The 21,996-nt window shown below is 35.2% G+C and overlaps 2 protein-coding genes across 5 annotated transcripts in view; one reads left to right on the forward strand and one right to left on the reverse strand.

Moving 5' to 3' along the window:
- The window catches only part of LOC126975932 (active breakpoint cluster region-related protein), a 43,206-nt gene extending 32,211 nt beyond the window's left edge, over nucleotides 1-10,995 (forward strand). For all 4 annotated transcript variants that reach the window (XM_050824047.1, XM_050824048.1, XM_050824049.1 and 1 more), the window contains exons 14-21: nucleotides 286-495; nucleotides 2,230-2,425; nucleotides 4,055-4,248; nucleotides 6,203-6,378; nucleotides 7,935-8,074; nucleotides 8,489-8,634; nucleotides 9,274-9,398; nucleotides 10,049-10,995. In XM_050824047.1, coding sequence (XP_050680004.1) covers nucleotides 286-495; nucleotides 2,230-2,425; nucleotides 4,055-4,248; nucleotides 6,203-6,378; nucleotides 7,935-8,074; nucleotides 8,489-8,634; nucleotides 9,274-9,398; nucleotides 10,049-10,286 — 1,425 coding nt within the window. In that variant the 3' untranslated portion in view covers nucleotides 10,287-10,995. The remainder of the gene's footprint in view (nucleotides 1-285; nucleotides 496-2,229; nucleotides 2,426-4,054; nucleotides 4,249-6,202; nucleotides 6,379-7,934; nucleotides 8,075-8,488; nucleotides 8,635-9,273; nucleotides 9,399-10,048) is intronic.
- Nucleotides 10,996-13,762: 2,767 nt separating this feature from the next.
- Nucleotides 13,763-15,768, reverse strand: LOC126975944 (cysteine-rich with EGF-like domain protein 2). The gene has a single exon (XM_050824065.1). The coding sequence runs from the start codon at nucleotides 15,516-15,518 to the stop codon at nucleotides 14,412-14,414; it is 1,107 nt and encodes a 368-aa protein (XP_050680022.1). The 5' UTR covers nucleotides 15,519-15,768; the 3' UTR covers nucleotides 13,763-14,411.
- Between the last annotated feature and the right edge of the window lie 6,228 nt (nucleotides 15,769-21,996).

Genomic DNA, 21,996 nt, shown 5'->3' on the forward strand with positions numbered 1-21,996 from the left:
CGTGAGTCCTTACTGGCTGGCCTACTGTGCAGAGGCCGCCACACGTACTTACGATTTCGATACCTACACAGGGGAGTGAGGCAGGCCTGGTCTTCAGCTTGAAATAATGCAAGCAATGTTTTTATTTGAGGCATGATGGATTTTTTGCAGTTTATGAAGCTGAAACCCCGCGTAACAGTCATACAAAACTATTCGATATCTAATTGACGAAGGCGTTTTCGTGACTGTGCTGCCTAAATCTCGTGATTTAAATAATTTAATAATCAGATTTTAATGTCATTACAGAAAATAAGACTGGGCAACCGAGGCACTGCGGAGAAACAGCGCAAAAAGCTAGCTGAACTTGAGAGTCAGCTGATGCTGGCCAGCCCCAACCTGGTGTTCCGTATCGCGGCCCGTGCGCCCGCCTCCACGGCGCTACAACGACAGCACGTGTTCTTCCTCAGCTCTGAGTACGAGCGCACGCAGTGGATCGACTCCATACACGCGCTTCAGGTAACTTTTGTTTGAGCCAACGTATATTAAGAAGTTTATTTATTTTATCATATCCCATACATATAGTATAGATATTTATGTAGCACCTATTTTGTAGATACATATTTAGTTACAATATTTTATTATGTAACGTAACGACCTATATAATCTCTGAATCTCATTTTTGTTTAGTAGGTATCGCATCATGTTGAATTTTTCGGAAACCGTAATATAATATAATTTAAGGGAAACCTGTTATTAGGGGCTTATTATTGTAAAATATTATTAGATAGTTATTTATATAATCTGTAATATGCTGTTGGTTTTCTTAATAAAATAAAACGTCGTTGACTTGCCAACAATAGCCGATGGGCTAGCATGGCAAGAGGACTGCCTGTTGCATTACTTACCTTTTACACACATTTAAATTGTATTATGCGATCATTATGTGCATGATATGCTTCAGGTAATTATGGTATTGAATTTGATAAGGCTTTCAAAATTCTAATATTTTGTTTCAAAATAGCACATAATTTAATTTTTTGAAAATGAATAACTAACACCTATTCAATAAACTATGCCTCAGATCTGAGACGAACGTGTGCAAGAAACTCAGCAGGCTTCATTGTTTTTTATAAAAATATGGTTATAAAAAACTAATTATTTAACAGCCACAGGCCGGTCGCTCCATTCCCAATCCGCTTAGTACTGAATCATACATATTGTATAGGACTAGTTTCTTGCATTAAAATAGGTTAAGTAATAATGAGAGTCCATATTGAATATGTGCGCCTAGATGTGATGTTCGGTTTGTATATATATATTAGTATTGTTACATAAACTAATGAATGAAATATTTTGGTCTAATGTATAAAAGCGGTAATTTATAAATGGCCTACCGTACCATGATATTACTAACCAAGTAACTAGCTGTAAGTTTCCAAAAGTTTATAAAATAAAATATGTCAAAACAAACTCTCACTTATAAGAATTAAATTTATGAACGATGCGGGACTCTAAACCGCGACCATTCGGGTTCCGTCCGAGCATTATTACCAGCTGAGCCAGCCACCCGTTCGAGTGACACATGGTTCGTAAATCTCGGTATGTCTTGTTCAACAATCAGGTAGTGGCTCCATCTACAGGATCTACTGTTGATAACGTGGTCAACCCCAATAATTGCATATAAGGAAATTTACTTTTCGAGTTCTGCATCGTTCATAAATTTTGTTTTTTTTTTTTATTTTTTTTTATGGAATAGGAGGACAAACGAGCGTACGGGTCACCTGTTGTTAAGTGATCACCGCCGCCCACCATCTCTTGCAACACCAGAGGAATCACAGGAGCGTTGCCGGCCTTTAAGGAAGGTGTACGCGCTTTTTTTGAAGGTACCCATGTCGTCTCGTCCCTGAAACACCGCACAAGGAACTTTACTTGGTTACTTTTTTTTATTAACACTCACACATTATCTTGCCCCAAACTAGGCATAACCTGTTCTATGGGTACAAGACAACGATATATTTAATACAATATACTTACTTAAACATACATAAATACATATATGACTCGGAAACAAGACATAAAAACAAATTCGAACCCGGGACCTCTAGCTTAGTAGTCAGGGTCACGAACCATTCGGCTATATGGGTCGTCTTTAATTTGTATAACTAAACCCAGAAGTGAGGGATATCTCTTTAATTTATTTATTTAAATTGTTTAAACTGTCACTGTATGGTCTCGGCTGTCGTTCGGCAGGCGTCTTCCGCTCCGCCTGCAGGGTCGAGCGCGGTGTCCATGTTGGAGCTGCAGGGTTGGGTCACGGCCTGCCGCTCCTACCTGCAGACCGACATGGGCTCGTACCTGCTCCGCGGCGGCTGCGACGACTCGCTGCTGCTCGGTGACCTGCAGCTGCACGTCGGCGGCATCACCACACCGTTTGACACAGCTGCAGGTACAAATAAACCGAAACCTTACAAGATTACCTCGTTGTTTGCTGTTGTACCATCGAAAAAATTAATTCATGACCCACTTTGCTGATTTTTTAATTGAAAACTTGTTCAGCGGCGTTGAGCAGTTTTCTTGGGATGGGTGTAAAATGTTAAACTTGCGTCAGGACACGTGAGCTGATCGAAAATTCGTAAGACAGTCGTTAAAATTATGGATGAAAGTTGATTTTTCTGAGATAAACTTTTTAATGTAAATTAATTGTAATAGTTCTGAAGTATTAATTTTTTTGTGTAATATAAATTGTCATTTTGTGTACGATAACGCAATAAATGAATATTGTATTTAACCACATAAATGCTAGTACTTTTATACAGTTAAATAAAGAAATTCGTGCGAAATTATTCCCTAACCATTCCAAAACATTGAAAAATGCATAACAATAATGTTCAAATTGTCACCGTTCAACCCGTTAGGTTTATATTTGCAAATTAAGATTGTATGACAATTAATGGACTGTCCGTGTCTAGGAAAATGATAACAGTTTCTTAGGAAATGAATGTTCAAGTGAATTTCGACCTACTTGTTTATTATGACTGTAGGAAAATGGCATTAAGATTTTTAATCTTGTCGATAGTCATTAGCCTGCCTGTCAAAAATCTATTTCTCAGAAACGCGCTATCGACACGCTATTTAACACGGCCGCAGGTACATCTACTACCTTTTTAGGTGTAAGAAAAAAAAACCCTTATAGAATTACCTTGATGTATTTTTCCGCCTGTCAACTTTTCTCAGAAACACGCTAATATATCATAAGGATTAAATTTTGATATCAAATACTTACCTCTGTGGTCTGTATAAATTAGAATATTCAAAAGACACTCACCTATATATATATATATATATATTCTACTTTAAAAAATAATTCAAATCTTACTTCATAAAAAAAGCATACTACTCATTAAAATATTTTCTTGACGATAAAATAGTAAATAATAACAATTAACTTCGACTGAATCTGAAATCATTGTGTAGCTAATGACATTATATTATAAATTAAAATGAATAAGCCTATGAAATAATAACTATTGTACGATTGATGTTATTTTAAGTTTGCTTGGGAAGTATATCTTTTTTTAGTATAGTACAGTATATTATAATTGTTACAGAAATTAAAACGCGAACTGACTATGTATTCCACTATAAGTTTGCATGCCTTATGGGTTAGGATAAGAGCAACTGTTAATTATAAGCCAACAACATCTTATTATTACCTTATCTTGCAAATAAAGATGATTTGATTTGACCTGTTTAAGGTTAATGTAACATGCAGGTAGATCAAAATGTATATAGTATCTCCCTCACTCTGTAATCCTGAATTTTGCGTGAGTAGCAAGTTTTATTGGATTGTGTGCCTAAAGGAAAAAATCCGAATATCGTTATTTGTTGAAATTTCATAATATATTCGAGTGCAAAATCAAGAGCCTAAATATAGCATTATGTGGGATCACTTTTTCTATAAATTGTAGCGTTTTAATTGAAGTCTTTGTATCTGGTTCTGTTTTGAATTTATCTGAATGGAGCTCTCGGCACAGCCATGAAACTAATAGAACCTAAATATGATAAATATTTTCAGACTATTACATAGTGGTCGAGGTGGATTCGTACGGCCACTATTTCCGAAAAGCAAAGTCGAAGTTAGTGTGTCGGAGTGCGCAGCCGAGATGGAACGAGAGCTTTACGATAGATCTGGAGGGGTCACAGAACTTGCGACTGCTGTTGTACGAGGACGCGGCGCGACCGGTACTGCGAGGGAAGTGTACACTCAAGGTTAGTGTTTGTAAATTCAAATATTATTATTCAAATAGCATATGTCAATAATTCATATCAGGAGCGTGCGTTGGGTTTTCTAGCAAGGTAGGTACTGTGGATCTAACAAGTCGTAGTTGAGCTTTGGAATAACTAAAAAAACTGCTTACCGTAGGTATCTAGTATCTAGCGTAAGAAAAAAATTATGAGTGGATGTTCAATAGAAGTTTGGTAATAAAATATTAACGGAACCAAATTTAACTAAATTAACTTTAACACTAGTGCTATATTTATTTAGTTTCATAACGAGGTAGGCACTGCCTAATAGCCTATATGATATACACACCCCTGATTTATATACCACGTATAAAAAGTCAAAACTACCACCCATTCGAAAACATATGCCTCAGACCTGAGATGAGTGGGGGGCAAGAAACTTAGCGGGCTTGTTTTTTTGTTTATAATAAATATATAGTTAAAATATAATATCGCACAATAAAACTTTTTATTTAATAGCCTGAGGCTGGTCGCTCCATTCCCAATCTGTGGTATCATTAAGAACATCATTTATGTTATTTTTTATTTATACTATAAATACCTTTACCATACAAATGTTTTTAACAATTCTTTTGAAATTCGCGATACATTTGTGTTGACCATTTTCTGCTATCTTTTGTAAAACTTACTAACTCGATTTAGCCGAGTAGTAGGCATTATGTATGTTTCTGGTGTTAACATGATGTCTATGACAGTTACTAGCAAATTCTCTAATGTCTTTATGTAAATACATAACATTATCAAGAATATATTGAGAACAACAGTTAAGATGTTTATTTCCTTAAATTTTCTCTCAATGATTCCTAAGTTAATTATTTAATATGTTCTCAATTATTGATAAGAACCGCCATCACGTCAAGTGCAGCGACATTGCTTCCTCTCTACAGTAATGTTTGGCAACATGGATCTTATATCAAAGCATATACATCGCTAAACTAAATAGTAAGCATATTATATCGGTATAATAAGTTTGTATATTCCTGGTATTAACATAATGATCATTTTATTTTGTAGAAAATTCACTTATGTGCGTATGGTCATACAGGACACAAATCGCCCTATCCATTTTTGAGAGCGTGCCTAAACAATATATTCTATAGCCTATTTTTTCTAGCCTCAGTTATATATGAAGTACAATGTGTATAAATTTTTATTTGTTAAACATTTAATGTATTAAACAATTACTGCACGCTTACGATATCAGTATAAATAAAGGTCTTATGTACTGAAAGTAACATTTTCCAACTATTTCAATTGTTTTTTTTGTCATATAGAGTAAATATACCCTATAGTCATAAAAAGTCATATATTTTACAAAGTTGATTTACTTGAGAATTCTATTTGATGTCAATTGAATCATTATTCATTACCAAAGGATACAAATAACGCGCTAAGATACAAGAGTAATTCCTATTAGATTTATGTATTGTTTTAATATATCAATCACAATCTATTATATAATCTATTGTCATATTATTCTCACATTTTTGCTACTTTGTCATCAAACATGTTTTAGTTTACTAGTATGTCTAACATGTTCACTTTACATGTAGACCTATTATTCTACATCTATTTGTATATATTTATATATATTTGGTCTATTTGTATTATCAAACACACACACACATTTTTATCTCTATTTATTATTAATTATTTCATTGGTCATTGTCATTTGTCGAGGACTCACTGACCCCGAAGATACAGTTTTAACTATTTTCGGGGTCATAGGTCCACCCATTTTAATATCACTGCAAAACCGTTTTCCAATGTTATTATTACTACAATTAACGACAAAAAGATGTTATATACAATAAATATTGTACATTTAGTAAATTAAGTTACGTGCAGTGAGTGTAAGAAAAAGATGAAGTAAATAAAATAAAAAATAAAGTATTATATAACGTGTCGCCGTGCGCAGCTCTCTCGCGAGTGGGTGCGCGAGGGCGCGGCCGGGGGCGTGTCCCGCTCCGTGTCGCTGGCGGGCGGGTCTCTGCCGCTGCGGCTCAAGCTGCTGCCGCCCGAGCGGTCGGCCCGCCACGTGCCCAACGCCAAGGCCGGCGCGCTCTTCGGCGCCAAGATACAGAGTGTAGCCAAGTGAGACCCACACCTACACTTTTACTGTTATGGTTTTAAGTAAATAATTTTCAGCTATTGCATAGCTTCTATCGCGGGTCTTGAGCGTGGAGACCGAACCCAAAAATTCCGTAACGAAAATAACCTAACACTTACTTGCTAGATGTATATAGATATTTCGGCGGATCACGGATGCTTTTTGTTAAGAAGGTCCCAGGTTCGAGCCTGGGGTACGTCTTGATTTTTATTTAACATCTTTATTTTTTATTATCACGTTTTTTTATTGTTATGACAAGCATATTTATTTAGTTTCACCTGTCCCGCTGTCTGTTTGTAATCAAATCTTGCAAGTTAAATTTTACTCACTTTCCATTTGTTTTTTTTTTATTAATTTTATTAAAAAAAATACGGCATAAATAAATAATTATAACTGCATAAGTTGATAAAAAATGCTATGCAACATCTTTACCGCTGCAGTCCCCTTGTGCCACACGTCTTTTTTTTTTTCAATTTAGGTGCTCAAGCTCCCCGGATTTAAATAAAGTACATTGTTTACTAACGATAGAAACTTATCTATTCATTTCTATTAGGGTCCAATTTTAAAATGCACTAGGCGTGATCGAGGGCCTAAATACACTCGAGTTGGTAATCACAATTTCATCCGAAGAGATTTAAATACTACAACTCCTTGGAAACAAAAACCGAATGAGCGGTTTACTTACGCTAACGAGCTTAGTAATAGCCCATTGATTTAGAGAGTAAAGTGCCAGTCGTCAACTATGGAGGCGCAGGGTTGAATCCTGCGTTCATTCCGTTTAAATCTATTTTGAATGTTTTCCCTTAATCATTTAGTTCGTTTTTGTATTAGCTTCACATATAATAATTTTATGTTTTCTTTCCTCATATCTATGCGTATTTAAAACATACTTTATATCAATTCCAATCACTTATAATTGTTATAAATTGTATATTCATATTGGCAACACTGTGGTTGTTCTACCTCTCTCTGAGGCACAGACAATATGGCGATTAAAGATAAGGTTATAAGATGTGCTTTGTAATAGTCTTATTAATTATGTTTTACTAATAAAAGTGAAGTTGCTTAACCCGCGAGGTGACACAAAACGGTAGCAGATATTTTTTCGTTAAATATACACAGAGTAAGACAAGCTACACGATATACCACAAGAAAGGTAATTTAACAGACTATAAAAGTAAGAATATTTAATTTTAAAACTTTATCTGTGTAAATACGACAAACCGTCAAAATGCGGTCAGCCGTTTAGCCCTACTTTAAACGAAATTTGTTTAAATTACGCAGTATCTATTGTTTATGTAATCTAACAAAGCGCTAGTTTGTTTAATAACAAAAGCATTGACGTTCGTTTTTATAAACAAGCCGAAACACTTCAAAAGCAATAAATTTTATTGTAACACGAGCCCGTTGAAATTGGCGTCGGTAACGCGCGGCGGCTTAAGACGGGCTTTGTGGCGAGCTTAGCCAGTGACGGGATAAAGCATTTTAATTCATTATATTATTTATCGAATAATAGTATTATAATGTGTTGATTTATTAGACGCGAGAAACGCAACATACCATTCATAATAAGTGCGTGCGTGCGCGAAGTGGAGCGGCGCGGGATCCACGAGGTGGGCATCTACCGCGTGTCAGGCAGCGCCTCGGACCTCAACAGGCTCAAGAAGAGCTTCGAAACCAGTGAGTAACATATTGTGGTTATACAGCATTACAAAATTGTTTGTGCAGCATTTCTTATAAAATACCATCGTATTAGCTGCTTAATGGGACCATACGAAAAGAGATAGTTGATACAGTTTTACAATTAACATGATTGCAATTCATAAATGACAGGTTTTTTATGAGTTATTTTGTAACAGTTTTGCGGCAGTTGTTAGCAACATCCTCTTTTTACACTTCCACTTTAATACCACCATCCTCATCATATGGTTTCTCGGCGGTATCCCACAGAAAATTTATTTAAAAAGACATGATAAACCATTGGTAAGGTAACGAACGCGATATCATTTAAGATATTGGGATCGGTTGAAAGCGCCTTTTTGCGGCTTATGTCGATAAGTACACCTTCATATAAAATTTGCTGTTTTCTTACAGACGCTTATGAGGCGGAACAGCTGCTCAAAGAGGTGGACATCCATAGCGTGACCGGGGTACTGAAGCTATACCTGCGAGAACTGCCCGAGGCACTGTTCACTGACGCTCTCTACCCGGAACTACTGAAAGCCTGGGGATCCACACAGGTACTGTGATTCAACGACCTGGATCGCAATACGCCATCACACAACCACCATGAAACATTTGCATTGTATTATCAACTTTTTACCAAATCGTGCTCGAAGGACCATAAACGATAAGTTCAGCTGCATACTGCATGTGAAACTATAAATGTGCAGGAGCAACTTCAATCGGCGATTGAAATTAATTCTGATTTGTGGTACGTCATGTCCTCTAGTTTTTGAAATTTCTAGATATGCAAAATACATTCGATCTATTGCGTATAGCGAAAAATGATTTTAAGGAAATAATCCCCATACTTCATTGTGATAGAGGCAGAGATCAGAGATCAATAAGTGCATTAATAATGTGTGGAGCACATGATTATTGCACATGTCTTTTTACATATTTGTTTGTCAAGCTTGTTTATTCTGTAATTAAATTATTCTTTCGTGAGACTTATTTACATCTCACTACTCACGGTGAGTAAAGCCGAAAAATAAAGTTCTTTAAATGTCTGCCCATCATTAACTGATCCAAATTTCATCATCGCTTCATTTAAAAGTTACTGTCAGTTGACTTGGATAAGACAGTTATCAGCGCAGTCTTTTAAACAATTCGGTATTTTCTATTTTCAATGATTAAACCACTGTTTCTTGTGTCAGGGTGCCGGTGCGTCAATTGATTCAGGGCCGGCGCACACGAGACGACACGCCCTTCTTAAATGCTACGCGCAGCTTCCAGATCTCAATAAAAACTGCATCGACTTTCTACTCAATCATTTTGTTAAGTAAGTACTGACTATGTACCTAGTTGCGACAAATTCGATTTAGACCAAATAGGAACAGTTAATATAGCGAGTCACAAGAAAAAAATATTTGAAGAATTCCATTTCCATGCACGTTATCAGTATAATGGGGTTGCCGTCAGCGTGGTTTTCATGTCAGTAAATACCAGATTAAAGCTTCTGTGACAAAGAAGACCTAGTATTGTAGTAATGATGATATAGATAATGATGCATGGTTCTTGTCTGGTTCTGCACAGGCCACCAAAAATTTTATAGCATTGTATTAAGTAGGCTATGTTTTTATATGATTTAAAAGATGGGCTGGGAGTTTCTCATCAATTTTTCTTCCCATGTCAAAGCCCCTATACGAACTGATGTAACGTTTACATGACATTTACCAAGTGTTGTTGCAATATGTTATGTTATTGTCACTAGGTATGGTTAATAAATATATGTTTTTTTCTATTCTATACTGTCAATACGGTATGGGCATAGTAAAAATGCACCTTATCGTTTACGTGAAGTTCAGCCTGTTATACTATTCTTGTAATTGGATTACTCGTCAACAACAGACAACAAATTTTCCTCTCAATTTCATCAAAATTGTGTACAATATAAAACAAAAAATGATAACAAGATAATTCTCTTGTCAGGGTAAACCAACACGATGCAGATAACAAAATGTCCCTGCACAACTTAGCGACCGTGTTTGGACCAACACTATTGAGGCCAGCGAGTGCTGCGGCCGGCGCCAAGATCAGGACAGATCTTCTAGCTGCAGGCACTGTGGACGCCATGGCACAAGCTGGCATTCTTTATTGTTTATTGCAGCAAAGACAACTCGCAGCGCAGCTGTCTTCGCACCATAGAGCACCGGCGCTCTTAGATTAGACTGTCTATGGAAAATGTTAGACTGCATGCTTTAAACCCTTGCTGAAGCTAAACCTGTTCATTATTGCATTTCGTATGTACGTTTTTCAAAAAGACACTTCATGTGTATAAAATGACTGAATAATATACGAAACAATCGTAGAATTATGATTAGACCTCAATATGTCACAATCATAACTGTATAAAACATATTTTACTAATCTTATATAAGCAATGGGAGCTTGAACAGTGAGTAAAACAAGCAAGTGTACAGTCAAGTACATCAATATTGAATTGTCACTTCTGCAAGATCAACCACACCGCTCAAGTACCCAAAAGCATATTACCCAAACGTGCAATTTAATGAAGCCATTATATTTCTTCTAATTCTTTCAATGACCAGGAATCTGGCTTGAATATCGAGCAATTTTACAATTCCGGAATTTGGTTTTGCTAGTTAATGATAATAAACAAAATAGCTATCCAACATTTTAATTACAGAAAGCAGTTAATCTATTGTCTTGGACATTACTTTTGTAAAGAATCTCAAGAAAGTAGTCAAAATCAGAACGCTCAATCTGTCGTCTTTTTACAGCTTCTTTCTATAAGCCTCAAAAATGCACTGCACCTCATACCGCGATGAAACATGTCAATTCCGGAATTAGGTATTTATAACTAAATATTGTAATGGTTCGGAATTTCAAGCCGAACGACGAAAATCTATTTAAAATATCCCAATACATTCCAAAACAAATGAGTAGACTGATACATAAGTACTGGTTTTGGATTATTATAATATAAAAATTACATTTTATTAAGAGTATGAAAATGAGCAAGTGACTTATCAACTGTATTCAATATTATAAAGATAAAATTAAAGGGAGATTGGAGAATGTAAGGGAAAGGGACCGAAAACTATTGTATTAACATGGACTATCCAGACTGATATTGTATTTGTTTTTTTTTATTGAGTAGACATTTTGTAATATCCAGATGCAATATATTTGACAACACATCTGCTTTTAGTGTTGTTATTTTGTCTGACAGCATTTGAAGTCCTAGTCGTGTATTTTTTGTGCACCACCAGTTTTAGTTGCTAGCAAATAAATATTAGACAGTAAATATTGACAACTTATATCCATAAGTTGTTATCTGCAGGTATATATAATATACTATTATTTTTAATTTATTTTATAAAAACCACTTTTACATTTTTACTGTGTATTTATTGTTGTATTCTTTGAAATTTTGTATTCATCAATGAGTTATAATGATTATATTATAGTACTTAAACTAACAAAAAATTAAATTTTCATGAACAAAGTTATGTTCCATTTATTATTTTTGTTATATCATTAAACGGATTATATTGTTGAGTAATATATTTAAGTTATAGAAAATTAGATAATAAGCGTATTCTTAGTATTAGTTCATAGAACTCTCTGGTTTTATTTAACCATATTATTAACAAGTATCACCAAAGACCATGTTCACAAAATTACAGTTGTCTTTGTCATGCATCACTGGAGTATTATTTTAGTAGAATTACAGCAATCTCACATCACATAATTGCCATATACCAATAAAACACACACACATTAAAATTAATTTAACATTAGCTTATTTTGTATGACAATTAAAAAGGCCTAGCTGAATGTACCCTATTTACAAGGTTATAATAAAATACTATACTAGCACTAGGTTCAGACTACAGAGACCCATTCATATAAGTGCATTGATAATATATATGATAGCGGGCAGCAAGTGTTTGACATTGATATAATTTCCTGGTATAATATTCCTGACTGAGTATAGTCCATATTACCTACTAAGACCACTTTTATATTTACCATAAAATATTATTGTATGCTTTTTTACCAATAGTTTTTAAGTTATTTAATGCAAATAGACAACTTTAAGAATATGGACCTTATTACAAGCTATTGATAAAAATCTTTATGTAGAGAATCTTATAAGATGGTGAACTGTTCCATTCACATTGCGTGCGGACTGTACGAAACAACAGCATACTTTTTTGGTTTGTGGTGTAAGTCATATGGTTCAGAAGAGCACTAAGGTATACCAATGTCAAACACTAGCTGCTGACAGGTCTGTAATTTATCAGTGTTCTAATGACAGACGCAACCTTTTCGTACTATGTATACATGTACCCAAATTATATAGTATTTTAAATATAACCCTGTAAGCATAAAAGATTCCACCTACATCTGTCATTGAAACTATGCTAAAGCAGTGTTCACTGTCCAAGTACACAGATCATATGTTTATGTTGCAAGTTATAATAAAGGGTCTAGAAGGTTACTGGTTATGTAAACTTAGGTTTACCCTGGTATAACTGGTATTACCAAAGTATCTTGAGTCCAAATGTTAAATCAACTTTATTTTGTATTCTATGTTTACACATACAGACTATACATCTAGGTCTACCCAACACTGGCTGGATAATGGTAGTATAATTTGTGAAATTTTAAAAAACCAACCACATTTTTAACTAACTTTACCTAAGTTACAATCAAAAATCTTAATTTGATTAAAACAAGAACAAATAGTATCTTTCCAAAGTCTAATGTAAAAGCTAGTGAGTGTGTTTGGGCCATAAGCCACACAATGACTCGGAGAGGTTAGGTGGGAGGGGATGGCGGGCAGAGTAATTATTTATTATAAGGGTGCTTTCAATACATAAGTTTACTTAACCTTAGAGGGTATGCTTAACCATTACCTGTATCGTTTACACTTTACAAGTAGCATCTGAGTTGTTATCTACACTTGATCTGAGTTTGTGGGACAGTGAAAACCATGCATAAGTCTTATTTATATTTCTATAGTTAAAGTTATCAGTGTGACAGTTATTTTATGAAGTAATTTCACACCTAGGATTGTCTTTAGATAATGATGTACCCAACAGGTATCAGCTTACTTTAGCTTGAAGTTTGTTTATGGTTAGAATCTGTAGTCAGTATTTTTGCACAGTGTTTATATATCTTTTAAAGTATTGTACTATTATGGTCCACAAAATTTCACAAAACCAATATTTGTTATTATAAATTTATTGGAAGTTACTAATCTGATAATGAGTTTACAGCAGCATTGTTAAGTAAAAATAAGTCTGTCATCTTAGTAGGTATCTTTGGTGCTTGTATGGTTGATAAAATATTTTTATATTCTTGTCTTTGACTTGAGTTATAGAATGAATTTCATTTTTAAATGATTCACAATCTGTTTCTATTAAAAAAAACTATATTATACTGACTGTGGGGTTTGTGAAATCAACATAATCTTTAGCTTGGCAGAGTAGTAAAACTATCACATCACCCAAAATCAAAGTACCTGATTACACACTGTATTATACAGTACTGTTTAGACAGACATCAAAATGAGTCATTTGGTATCATTTGATAATATGAGTGTCCATTATAGGTTTACTTTCAATAAATTAAAATATTTCATACCTATCTATGGAGAATAAAAGCACAAAACTCTGTTAAATAGTTTATTTCATCTTAATATTTTGACAATAGGTTTTGTTTTCTTATCACCACATCATAGCTCAAGTAATCAACAAAGAATTTAATTTGAGGCTGCTTCATAAATGTGTTTTTTTTTAATTTGAAACTATAGTGTATTGTACTTTGTATAACAAATAAACAGGTATGTTTAAATAAAATTTTAATTTAAAATTAGATTTATAATTTGTGTTATACAAGACATGCAGAGCACACTTCAGTGAACAAAGAAGCTACCAATAAAGTGGCCAATGTATTAAATGCATTTCTGTTGTTTCTTCTGTGACAGATTGGGAATGATAGTGTTCTTAGGCGAATATAATTGATTCTAAAAATTTAATTACCTATTAATAATATTTGGTTTGGTTTGCAATAGGTTTTTAGTAATTATTATTTATTATAAATTAATAATCACCTTAGAACACATTGTTGCCTTAATTAATATTAAATAGGCAACATAATATTATATCTCTTAGATTATAAAGTATATTGTGTATTTATTCAGTTGTATTATTTAGAATTTATATTTAATTTTTCTGTATATAAATGATTCAAAACTGTATGTAGTTATGCTCTTCACAATAAATGTATTTTTAATACACCTTTTATATTGTTTTTCAATTTAAACATGATAATTTTCTTTATAAAGAGAATAATATTTATGTAAAATAACATTTTGAATGGATATCTCAGATATATACTCTATTTTGTACATAATTATAGCAATTATTACTGTCATAAGAGCTACCAGTGATTTGGCTCTTTGATAAAAATAAAGCAAGATTAGAATTATTGGAATGTATAAGAATAACCTATAATAAGCATTGATTGTGTGCTGGGTAGCTAGTATATTATTTAAACATTTACCTGACCATAATTGATGGCCAGGTTTACACTCAGTGCATGCATGAGGTCCATATCCAGAACATTTATCACATGTTCTATCACATGGCTTACAATAAAATGATCCCTCATTATTTATGCAAAATTGATCTGAACTACAAACTATATTATTAAGAGAGCATTCATTTATATCTGTACACATACCATCCTCTAACTTCCATCCTAATGCACAATCTATGCAATTTTTGTTACCTTCACCATAACATTTATCACACGACTTATGGCATGGCTTACAAACTGATTCAAATAAGAAATAGTTTCTTGCACACATACTACAAAACTGTCCTGAATACCCAGTATAACATTTACAATCACCATTACCCTTGCGAGTGCCATCACCATTACAAGTTCCATGATTGTTGCAAATACTGTTGTTAGTGTCTCTAGGACAGGGTGTGCATGATGGACCAAAATGATTTTTTGGACAACAGTACTTTATTGTTTCAATGCACAACCAAGAATAAAGATCTAAAGCATTATTTCCTAACCACCATTTCTCTACAAATGCCTCTACTTCTTCAGCTAATGAATAACATTCATCCTTGTAATGATTTAATTCAGAACAAAGATTTTCCTGTATTTCTACCAGTCTTACTTCACTCCTTGAGTACGATTTTAATTTAGCTTCTTCCCAAGCAGCATCGCCACCTTCAAATTTACCACGAGATGTCTTCTCAAACCAATTATTGAAAGAATCACTATAAATTTTACATCTTCGGCATTCACTAAGTTTCTTTGAATGGTTCTTTTGTGCTTGTAAATTGTAGCTACTTAATACAAATATTAAATAGTATGTAATTAAAACAACTTTATTAATAGTAAACATACTCGATGCAAAGTAAACATATGGTAAAAATAATAAAAATTATATGTAACTCGCAGTATTAAACACAACTAAGTGATACGTCTAACCGTAACCGTCTACGGTCTAAGTTTTATCCGTATTTAACTAAGAACCTAAATTTTAAATTAAAATAAATATAAACATTCATTATAATACATTCAAAGCCATTAGTAAAATAAAAAGAGATTTAATATACCTCCTTTTTTAAATAGTTTAATTTTATATAAAATGAATTTTAACGTGTACGTATAATAACATTTTTTTTTTAATTCGCCCATTATAATAGGCATTAGGCAGGCTATAGTCTTTTGACCTTACTGACTAGTCTTTTGTAAACATTTTAACAGAATGTAAACGATTATTTTAACAAAATAAGTATTTATAACTCTCTTCTAGTAGTCTTCAATATTCTAAAATGGATAATGGATTATAAATTCAAATTTCAAAACACTGTAAACAGTGTTGCCAGATACGAAAGTTGAAAATGCGGTAGCGGTACTTTAAAAATGCGGATTTTCAACAAAAAAAGCGGAACTTCTTGTTTAAACATTATACATTAACATGAACAATCGATAATGTACCTAAGATTATCGATTGTTCTTTCTCCATAAGCTTTATTCTTTTATATGTTTATTCAAACCAGGAAAAGAGATTTTATAAATTAAAGGGAATATGTCAGTGATCATAAAAAAATGTGAGTGTTTAAAAGGAATTTTATTCTTATTCCTTATTCGATGGAAAACACATCCTCAGCATTGTCTCCCGACTCTTCGACCTCTGCTTTTGGAATGTTGTAAATCTGTTTGACAGTCATCTTTGCCAACATGTTTGGAGAAGCTTTGAAATTTTTGGAACAGCCCCTCATTTTTTCTTACAGCCTAGTCCGCCAAATGAACTCCATTGACTGTTGGTGTAATTAGACGATTTCGCTTGTCAGTTTTTATATTATTTATTTTTGAAAATTTCCTCTGTGAGCGCGAAGTTAGGAAGATTTGTGAACAGCCGTTCACCAATTTCGTCTTTCACCATTCATTCAATAAGTCACCATTTTTTCGGGTACCACTGTTACAACAGTCTTTTCAGAATGGAAGTATTCATTCAACCGAGTAAATTTTCAACTTGTTCAAAGTTGAACATGACATGGAACTAACAGTCTCAAAAAAAGAGGAACCGCGTCAGTTAAAATCGGAAGGCGGTCCATTAACAAGAAAGGCGGTGTAAAAAGCGGAAAAGCGGTACATCTGGCAACGCTGACTGTAAATAACAATATCCATAGAGCATTTAAAAATATTTACAGGGTTATCACTTCTAAAAATAAAGGAAGACAGTAGACACAGCACTAGTAAGTATAAACAAACCATAACATTAGGTTCTTTTCTACAACTATAATATTATGTACTGTGTAACTAAAAGTCGCCTACAACTTCTAATATAAATATATATAATTTGAGGCATTCATGAGCTTATTAAATTAAACTATTTTCAGAAAATCTACATACGAAAATTGTATCTGCGAGGTTAGGAGCTCGTGATCACACAGGACTAAATTGAAATTAATAGATTCGACGAGACACAAAGGCACACATTGGCTCGCACGTTTCGACGATTTCTATATTCAGCATAATTTAATCATAATACCAGTCGACCTCTTGCATAATATTAATTATGGTAATTTCATGTTAGATATGGATCTTAGTACTATATATAGATAATATTCGCCGGATCACCCGGAATAGGTTGGATGAGGGCAGCGCAGGACTGATCATGCGTCGTGGAGTTCTTTGGGGGAGGCTTTGTCCAGCAGTGGACGTCTTCCGGCTGATATGTTGATGAGGATGCAGATTTTCATGATATTATGTAGGTGTTAGGTATAAATGCAAATTTAATTATGAATAAGATTAGAATCACTTTTATAATGTATTTAACATACTAAAATATCTTATACAGTTCAATTTTTAACATAAAATATAAGATAAAGTAAAGATAGTAGCAGTGTTTTACTATTATAAAATTGAATAGCCTAAAGTTAACGTACAAGTGCTTTTACAATAAGTAGTTCAAAATCAGTGATCTAAAATTTCGCCACTGACTGCAGTCTTGTTATATTGAATGTTTGACTGCTATTAAATGAATTTATAGTATAAACAAAGTTACCTTGTTTATAATTCCAGATCTTACTTTTATCAACAACTTTCCAACCACTGAACTCACAATAAATAATCGGTCGGTTTGCTTTTCCCTGTGCTTGAATTGATTGAAGGAACACGTGGAGGTGTGTTGCCTGCAAGAGTGCTACAGCCAGTCCGCTTAGTGTTTCCACTGGGAAACTCGGTATCCCCAAATTCCCCACAGCTGCTGATATGGAGAGCATCGCGATGGATCTGAAACGACTTTCCAGCAAAGTACCTTCATCCAACCCTAATGGAAAGCGTGAAGGCCATCCAGGCTGATATCTCGGACCTCAAAACTATAAAAGCTAATATTGCGGAACTAAAGCTCATTAAACTAGATGTATCAGAAATGAACCTATTGTGGAGTGCTCCCGTAATGCTGCAAACCGTCAAAAGTGGAGGAGCATCGCGAGGGAGGCAGTGCGACCCATAACTGTGGAGACCAACGGCGACTAATGTTGCGTCATCTTGGCAACCACGACCACTCTGACAAGAGTGAACGATTGAGAAGAAAGAATCAGAAATGAAAGCCTCCATTGAATTCGTTCAGCACTCTGTGAATACGCTTACGAGCAGATTCACCAGCGTTGACGCACAAATCCAGGATCTCCTTAAGAAAGTCGTGCAGAGCCTTCAGCTTCGGTTCGTCTAACAAAAAATTGCTATCCGAAAACATAACCAGAGATCGCACTTAAATAACGTTGAGATAACTATTTTTAAGGGAGTCCCCTTCACCAATAACGAGAATCTTTTTACACTAGTTTCGAGAATTGGGGAACAACAACTGGCGATGTGTACCGTTGCTAAACAGAATATCACCTATATTGCGAGCTTGCTCACTCGAAGTGACAAACAGCACAAGTCGATCGTAGTCTCTATCCACAACACATATATTATTAAGGATGACTTTGTGGCGGCAGCAAAGGAATGCATCATTACTCCGTCTGTTCTTGGCCTACAGGGTGACAGTAAACGACCATCTTACGGTGGAGAGTAAAATTCTACTCAACAAAACTAAATCCTTGGCAAAGGAGAAAAATTTTGCGTACACTTGGGTAAAAGGGTGCAAAATATTTATATGCAAAAATCCAACGTCACCTGTTATATCAATCAAGTCGGAGTTGGATTTGCTAAGGTTGCCACGTTGATAGTTATAGTATTATTTTTATTATTTGTTAACCCTAATTTTAATATGTTTGTATTGTAAATAGAATCAGCCTGCTAAATAGTTCCAGAAACACACGCCTACTAGGTCTGGTCGTGTACGCAACACGCGATAGCCTCTTTTCTTTCAATGACTAACTTACTGTCGCACGCTCGGTTTGCCATTTGCTATACATTACAGAGCTATATTTTTTCACTGACTATTTATTGATGTTCCTTTCTTATATTTCCCACAAGTTGAACGTCACTTACTCATTTATTTGATTATATGTTATATTATGTCCTTAGTACTGTTGTAGATTGTAGGTATAGTTATAGTTTCGCATTTACCTTAGTGTGTTATGCGATTACATTGGTGGATATTACAGATATTTTATCAAACGTTCGTGGGCTTCACACTAAAACAGTTAAATTTTATAGAAACCTTTGTGTGTGTTCTTACGATGTGACCTGTCTTACGGAGACGTGACTGATAGAAGGGATTCATAATAGTGAGTTTAGGGAATTTTGACTTTTTATTTGACGATCGATATATTGTTTGGAGGCGAGATAGGAACTATGAGCAAACGAGGCAGACACTTGGTGGCAGCGTGCTCAAAGCTGTGCGCCGTGACATTGTCGCCAAAAGTAAAGCAGAATGGTGTTCCCTCGCCGAGGACTTGTGGATCCCACTCTCACTACTCACAAAAACGAAAACCTAAGACTCTTTATAAAATTCATTTATGCGTAACATTTATGAGATGGGTAACCCTTTGCCAGTTAATTTTTTTTTTTCCAAGTCAAATCTGCAATCAGTCGCAAGACTATAAGCGGATGAGTTGGGTGAGTATGACGTTTTAGGAGAAGAGACTAGTGTCTCATCTGCGTTCCTATAGCACATCCTTCCTTTTCAGCCTTTTCATTGCTCTGGAACGGATTAGGAGATCATTAGCCAGGGTATTTGGGTGAAACGAGAGCCGATCAGCGTATTTCCTTTTGAATTTCTCAATTTCCGACTGAACACTGGGAACGCCAAGATATTGATGGATCTCGTCATTTCTGGAAAACCATGGGGCACTTGTGATGGTACGCAGAATGTTGTTTTGCACACGTTTAATGAGCATGATGTTGCTTTTACTGGCAGAGCCCCACAGTAGAATTCCGTAGGTTCAGATGGGCTTTCAACACAGCAATGTAGATTAAAAGCTTTTTGTCAGTAGACAGGACAGAGTTTCTACCTATGAGCCAGTGAAGGTTTCGGAACCTATGATTAATTTCATCTCGTTCCTTCTTCATGTGAGAAATCCAGGTGAGTCTTTTAGCCTGTAATGGGTCTTCATCGCTTGCAAGGTAGGCTACATCATCGGCATATGTTGCTACGGTGACGTCTTCAGATACCGATAAGTCTGAAGTAAATATATTATACATTACGGGACCAAGTAATGAACCCTGTGGTCTCTCTGTTTCACTTGGAAAAGCCTGTCTTCGAGGTAGGACTTGATGATGAGGTAGAGAGAATGTGGGAGTTTGCCTTTTACTTTGCACAATAGCCCTTTGTGCCAGACTCTGTCAAATGCTTGGTGAACGTCTAAAAATGCCGCAGAGCAGAAAAGTTTCATTTCAAAACAGGGTCTGATCTCGTGATGAACCCGATGCATTTGCTCAATTGTCGAGTGCTGTTTATAGTAGATAGATACACAGTAAGAAAATATGAAGTTCTCAGGGTAGCGTGTGAGGCAAGAAATGTTATGCATTTTCTAGGAAGATTTTTAAGAATTGTGGGAGTCCAAATCCAGGTGCCTTGTTGGAATTCAGTCGCCTAATCTCATTCGCGCTTTCCTTTGGAGATGTTGGTCGGAGTGGCAGGCATATCTGGAGATCTTGTCTAAGTACTTTATCAATGTCAGAATCATCGCCACCATCATTCGCCTTGAATACATTTTCAAGATAATTGGCAAATACTTCTGGTTTCTCAGCGTCCGTTCCAGCCCATAATTTTGATTGTTTGAGGGGAGCGTGATGTTCTTGCGGCTTAGCAAAGGATTTAGCAGCTTTCCAAAGCGACGTTTCGCCCTTTCCCTGAGGTGACAATCTTTCGAGAGTATTTCGGAATGAAGGATTTGCCGGTTCTTGCAATAGGTTCTTTATCTGCTTTGCTCGGTTGAAGGCGGTTTTATCTGCAGGATGGCGAGATTGATGCCAGATTCTTCTAAGTCGTCGTTTCTCTTTAAGGCTTTCTTTAATATCTGCTGATTGTAGTGACATCTTTGGAAGGCAAGTGGAGACGGGTGAGTTTTTACACGCCGATACTTGAATCAGGTTTGTGAGGTACAAGCAAGCATTGTCAATATCCTCTGGAGTTTTCATAGGAACGTTTAACTGGATATATTCGTCCAAGAAATTACGAAAGCCCTGCCAGTCAGTTTTTCCATTAGATAAGGAGTCAGATGGCTTGGCATGAATGACTGAAGTACGTAAGGTAAGAATTACCGGCGTATGATCAGATGAACTATCAAGGCTCGATTCTACAGTGGAGTAAAGATGGCTGATCCCCTTGGTAACAAAGAAGTCCAACAAATCTGGAGTCTTGTTAATATCTGTTGGCCAGCTCGTCGGTTCTCCGGAGGATATTGGAGTGAGGTGGAGACAATCTAAGCAGCTTTTAAGCGCTCGGCCTCTAGGAAGTAGCCCAGTATGTATGCTTAGCGTTCCAGTCCCCTCCTGATATGAATTTGGTTCCAAGGTGAGAAAAGTAGTCTTCAAACATTTTATAGGTGATTTTATGCTAAGGTGGGCAGTAAACGGCGGACAATGTTATCGGACCTGCTCGGTCATCTAGTCTTATAGTAGTAGCCTGAATATGTTAGGTGGAGTATGCCTCCAGCACAGTATGTTTGAGGTTTGATCTTATTACTATTGCGGTACCCGCATGAGCTTTGCCTATGTCAGGATGAGGCGTAAAGTAGATGTTGAAATTCTTCATTCGGTAGAGACTATTTTTTGTGGAATGGGACTCGGAGATTACAATTATGTCAAGATTATTATTTTTAATTACTTCTTCAAGTTCAAGTATGTTCGATGACAGCCCATTGATATTCCACGTTGTAATACGTATAGTTACGATAAACGTAATATCCAAGTGAATT

Source organism: Leptidea sinapis, chromosome 38, assembly GCF_905404315.1.
Source record: "Leptidea sinapis chromosome 38, ilLepSina1.1, whole genome shotgun sequence".
Classification (NCBI taxonomy): domain Eukaryota; kingdom Metazoa; phylum Arthropoda; class Insecta; order Lepidoptera; family Pieridae; genus Leptidea; species Leptidea sinapis.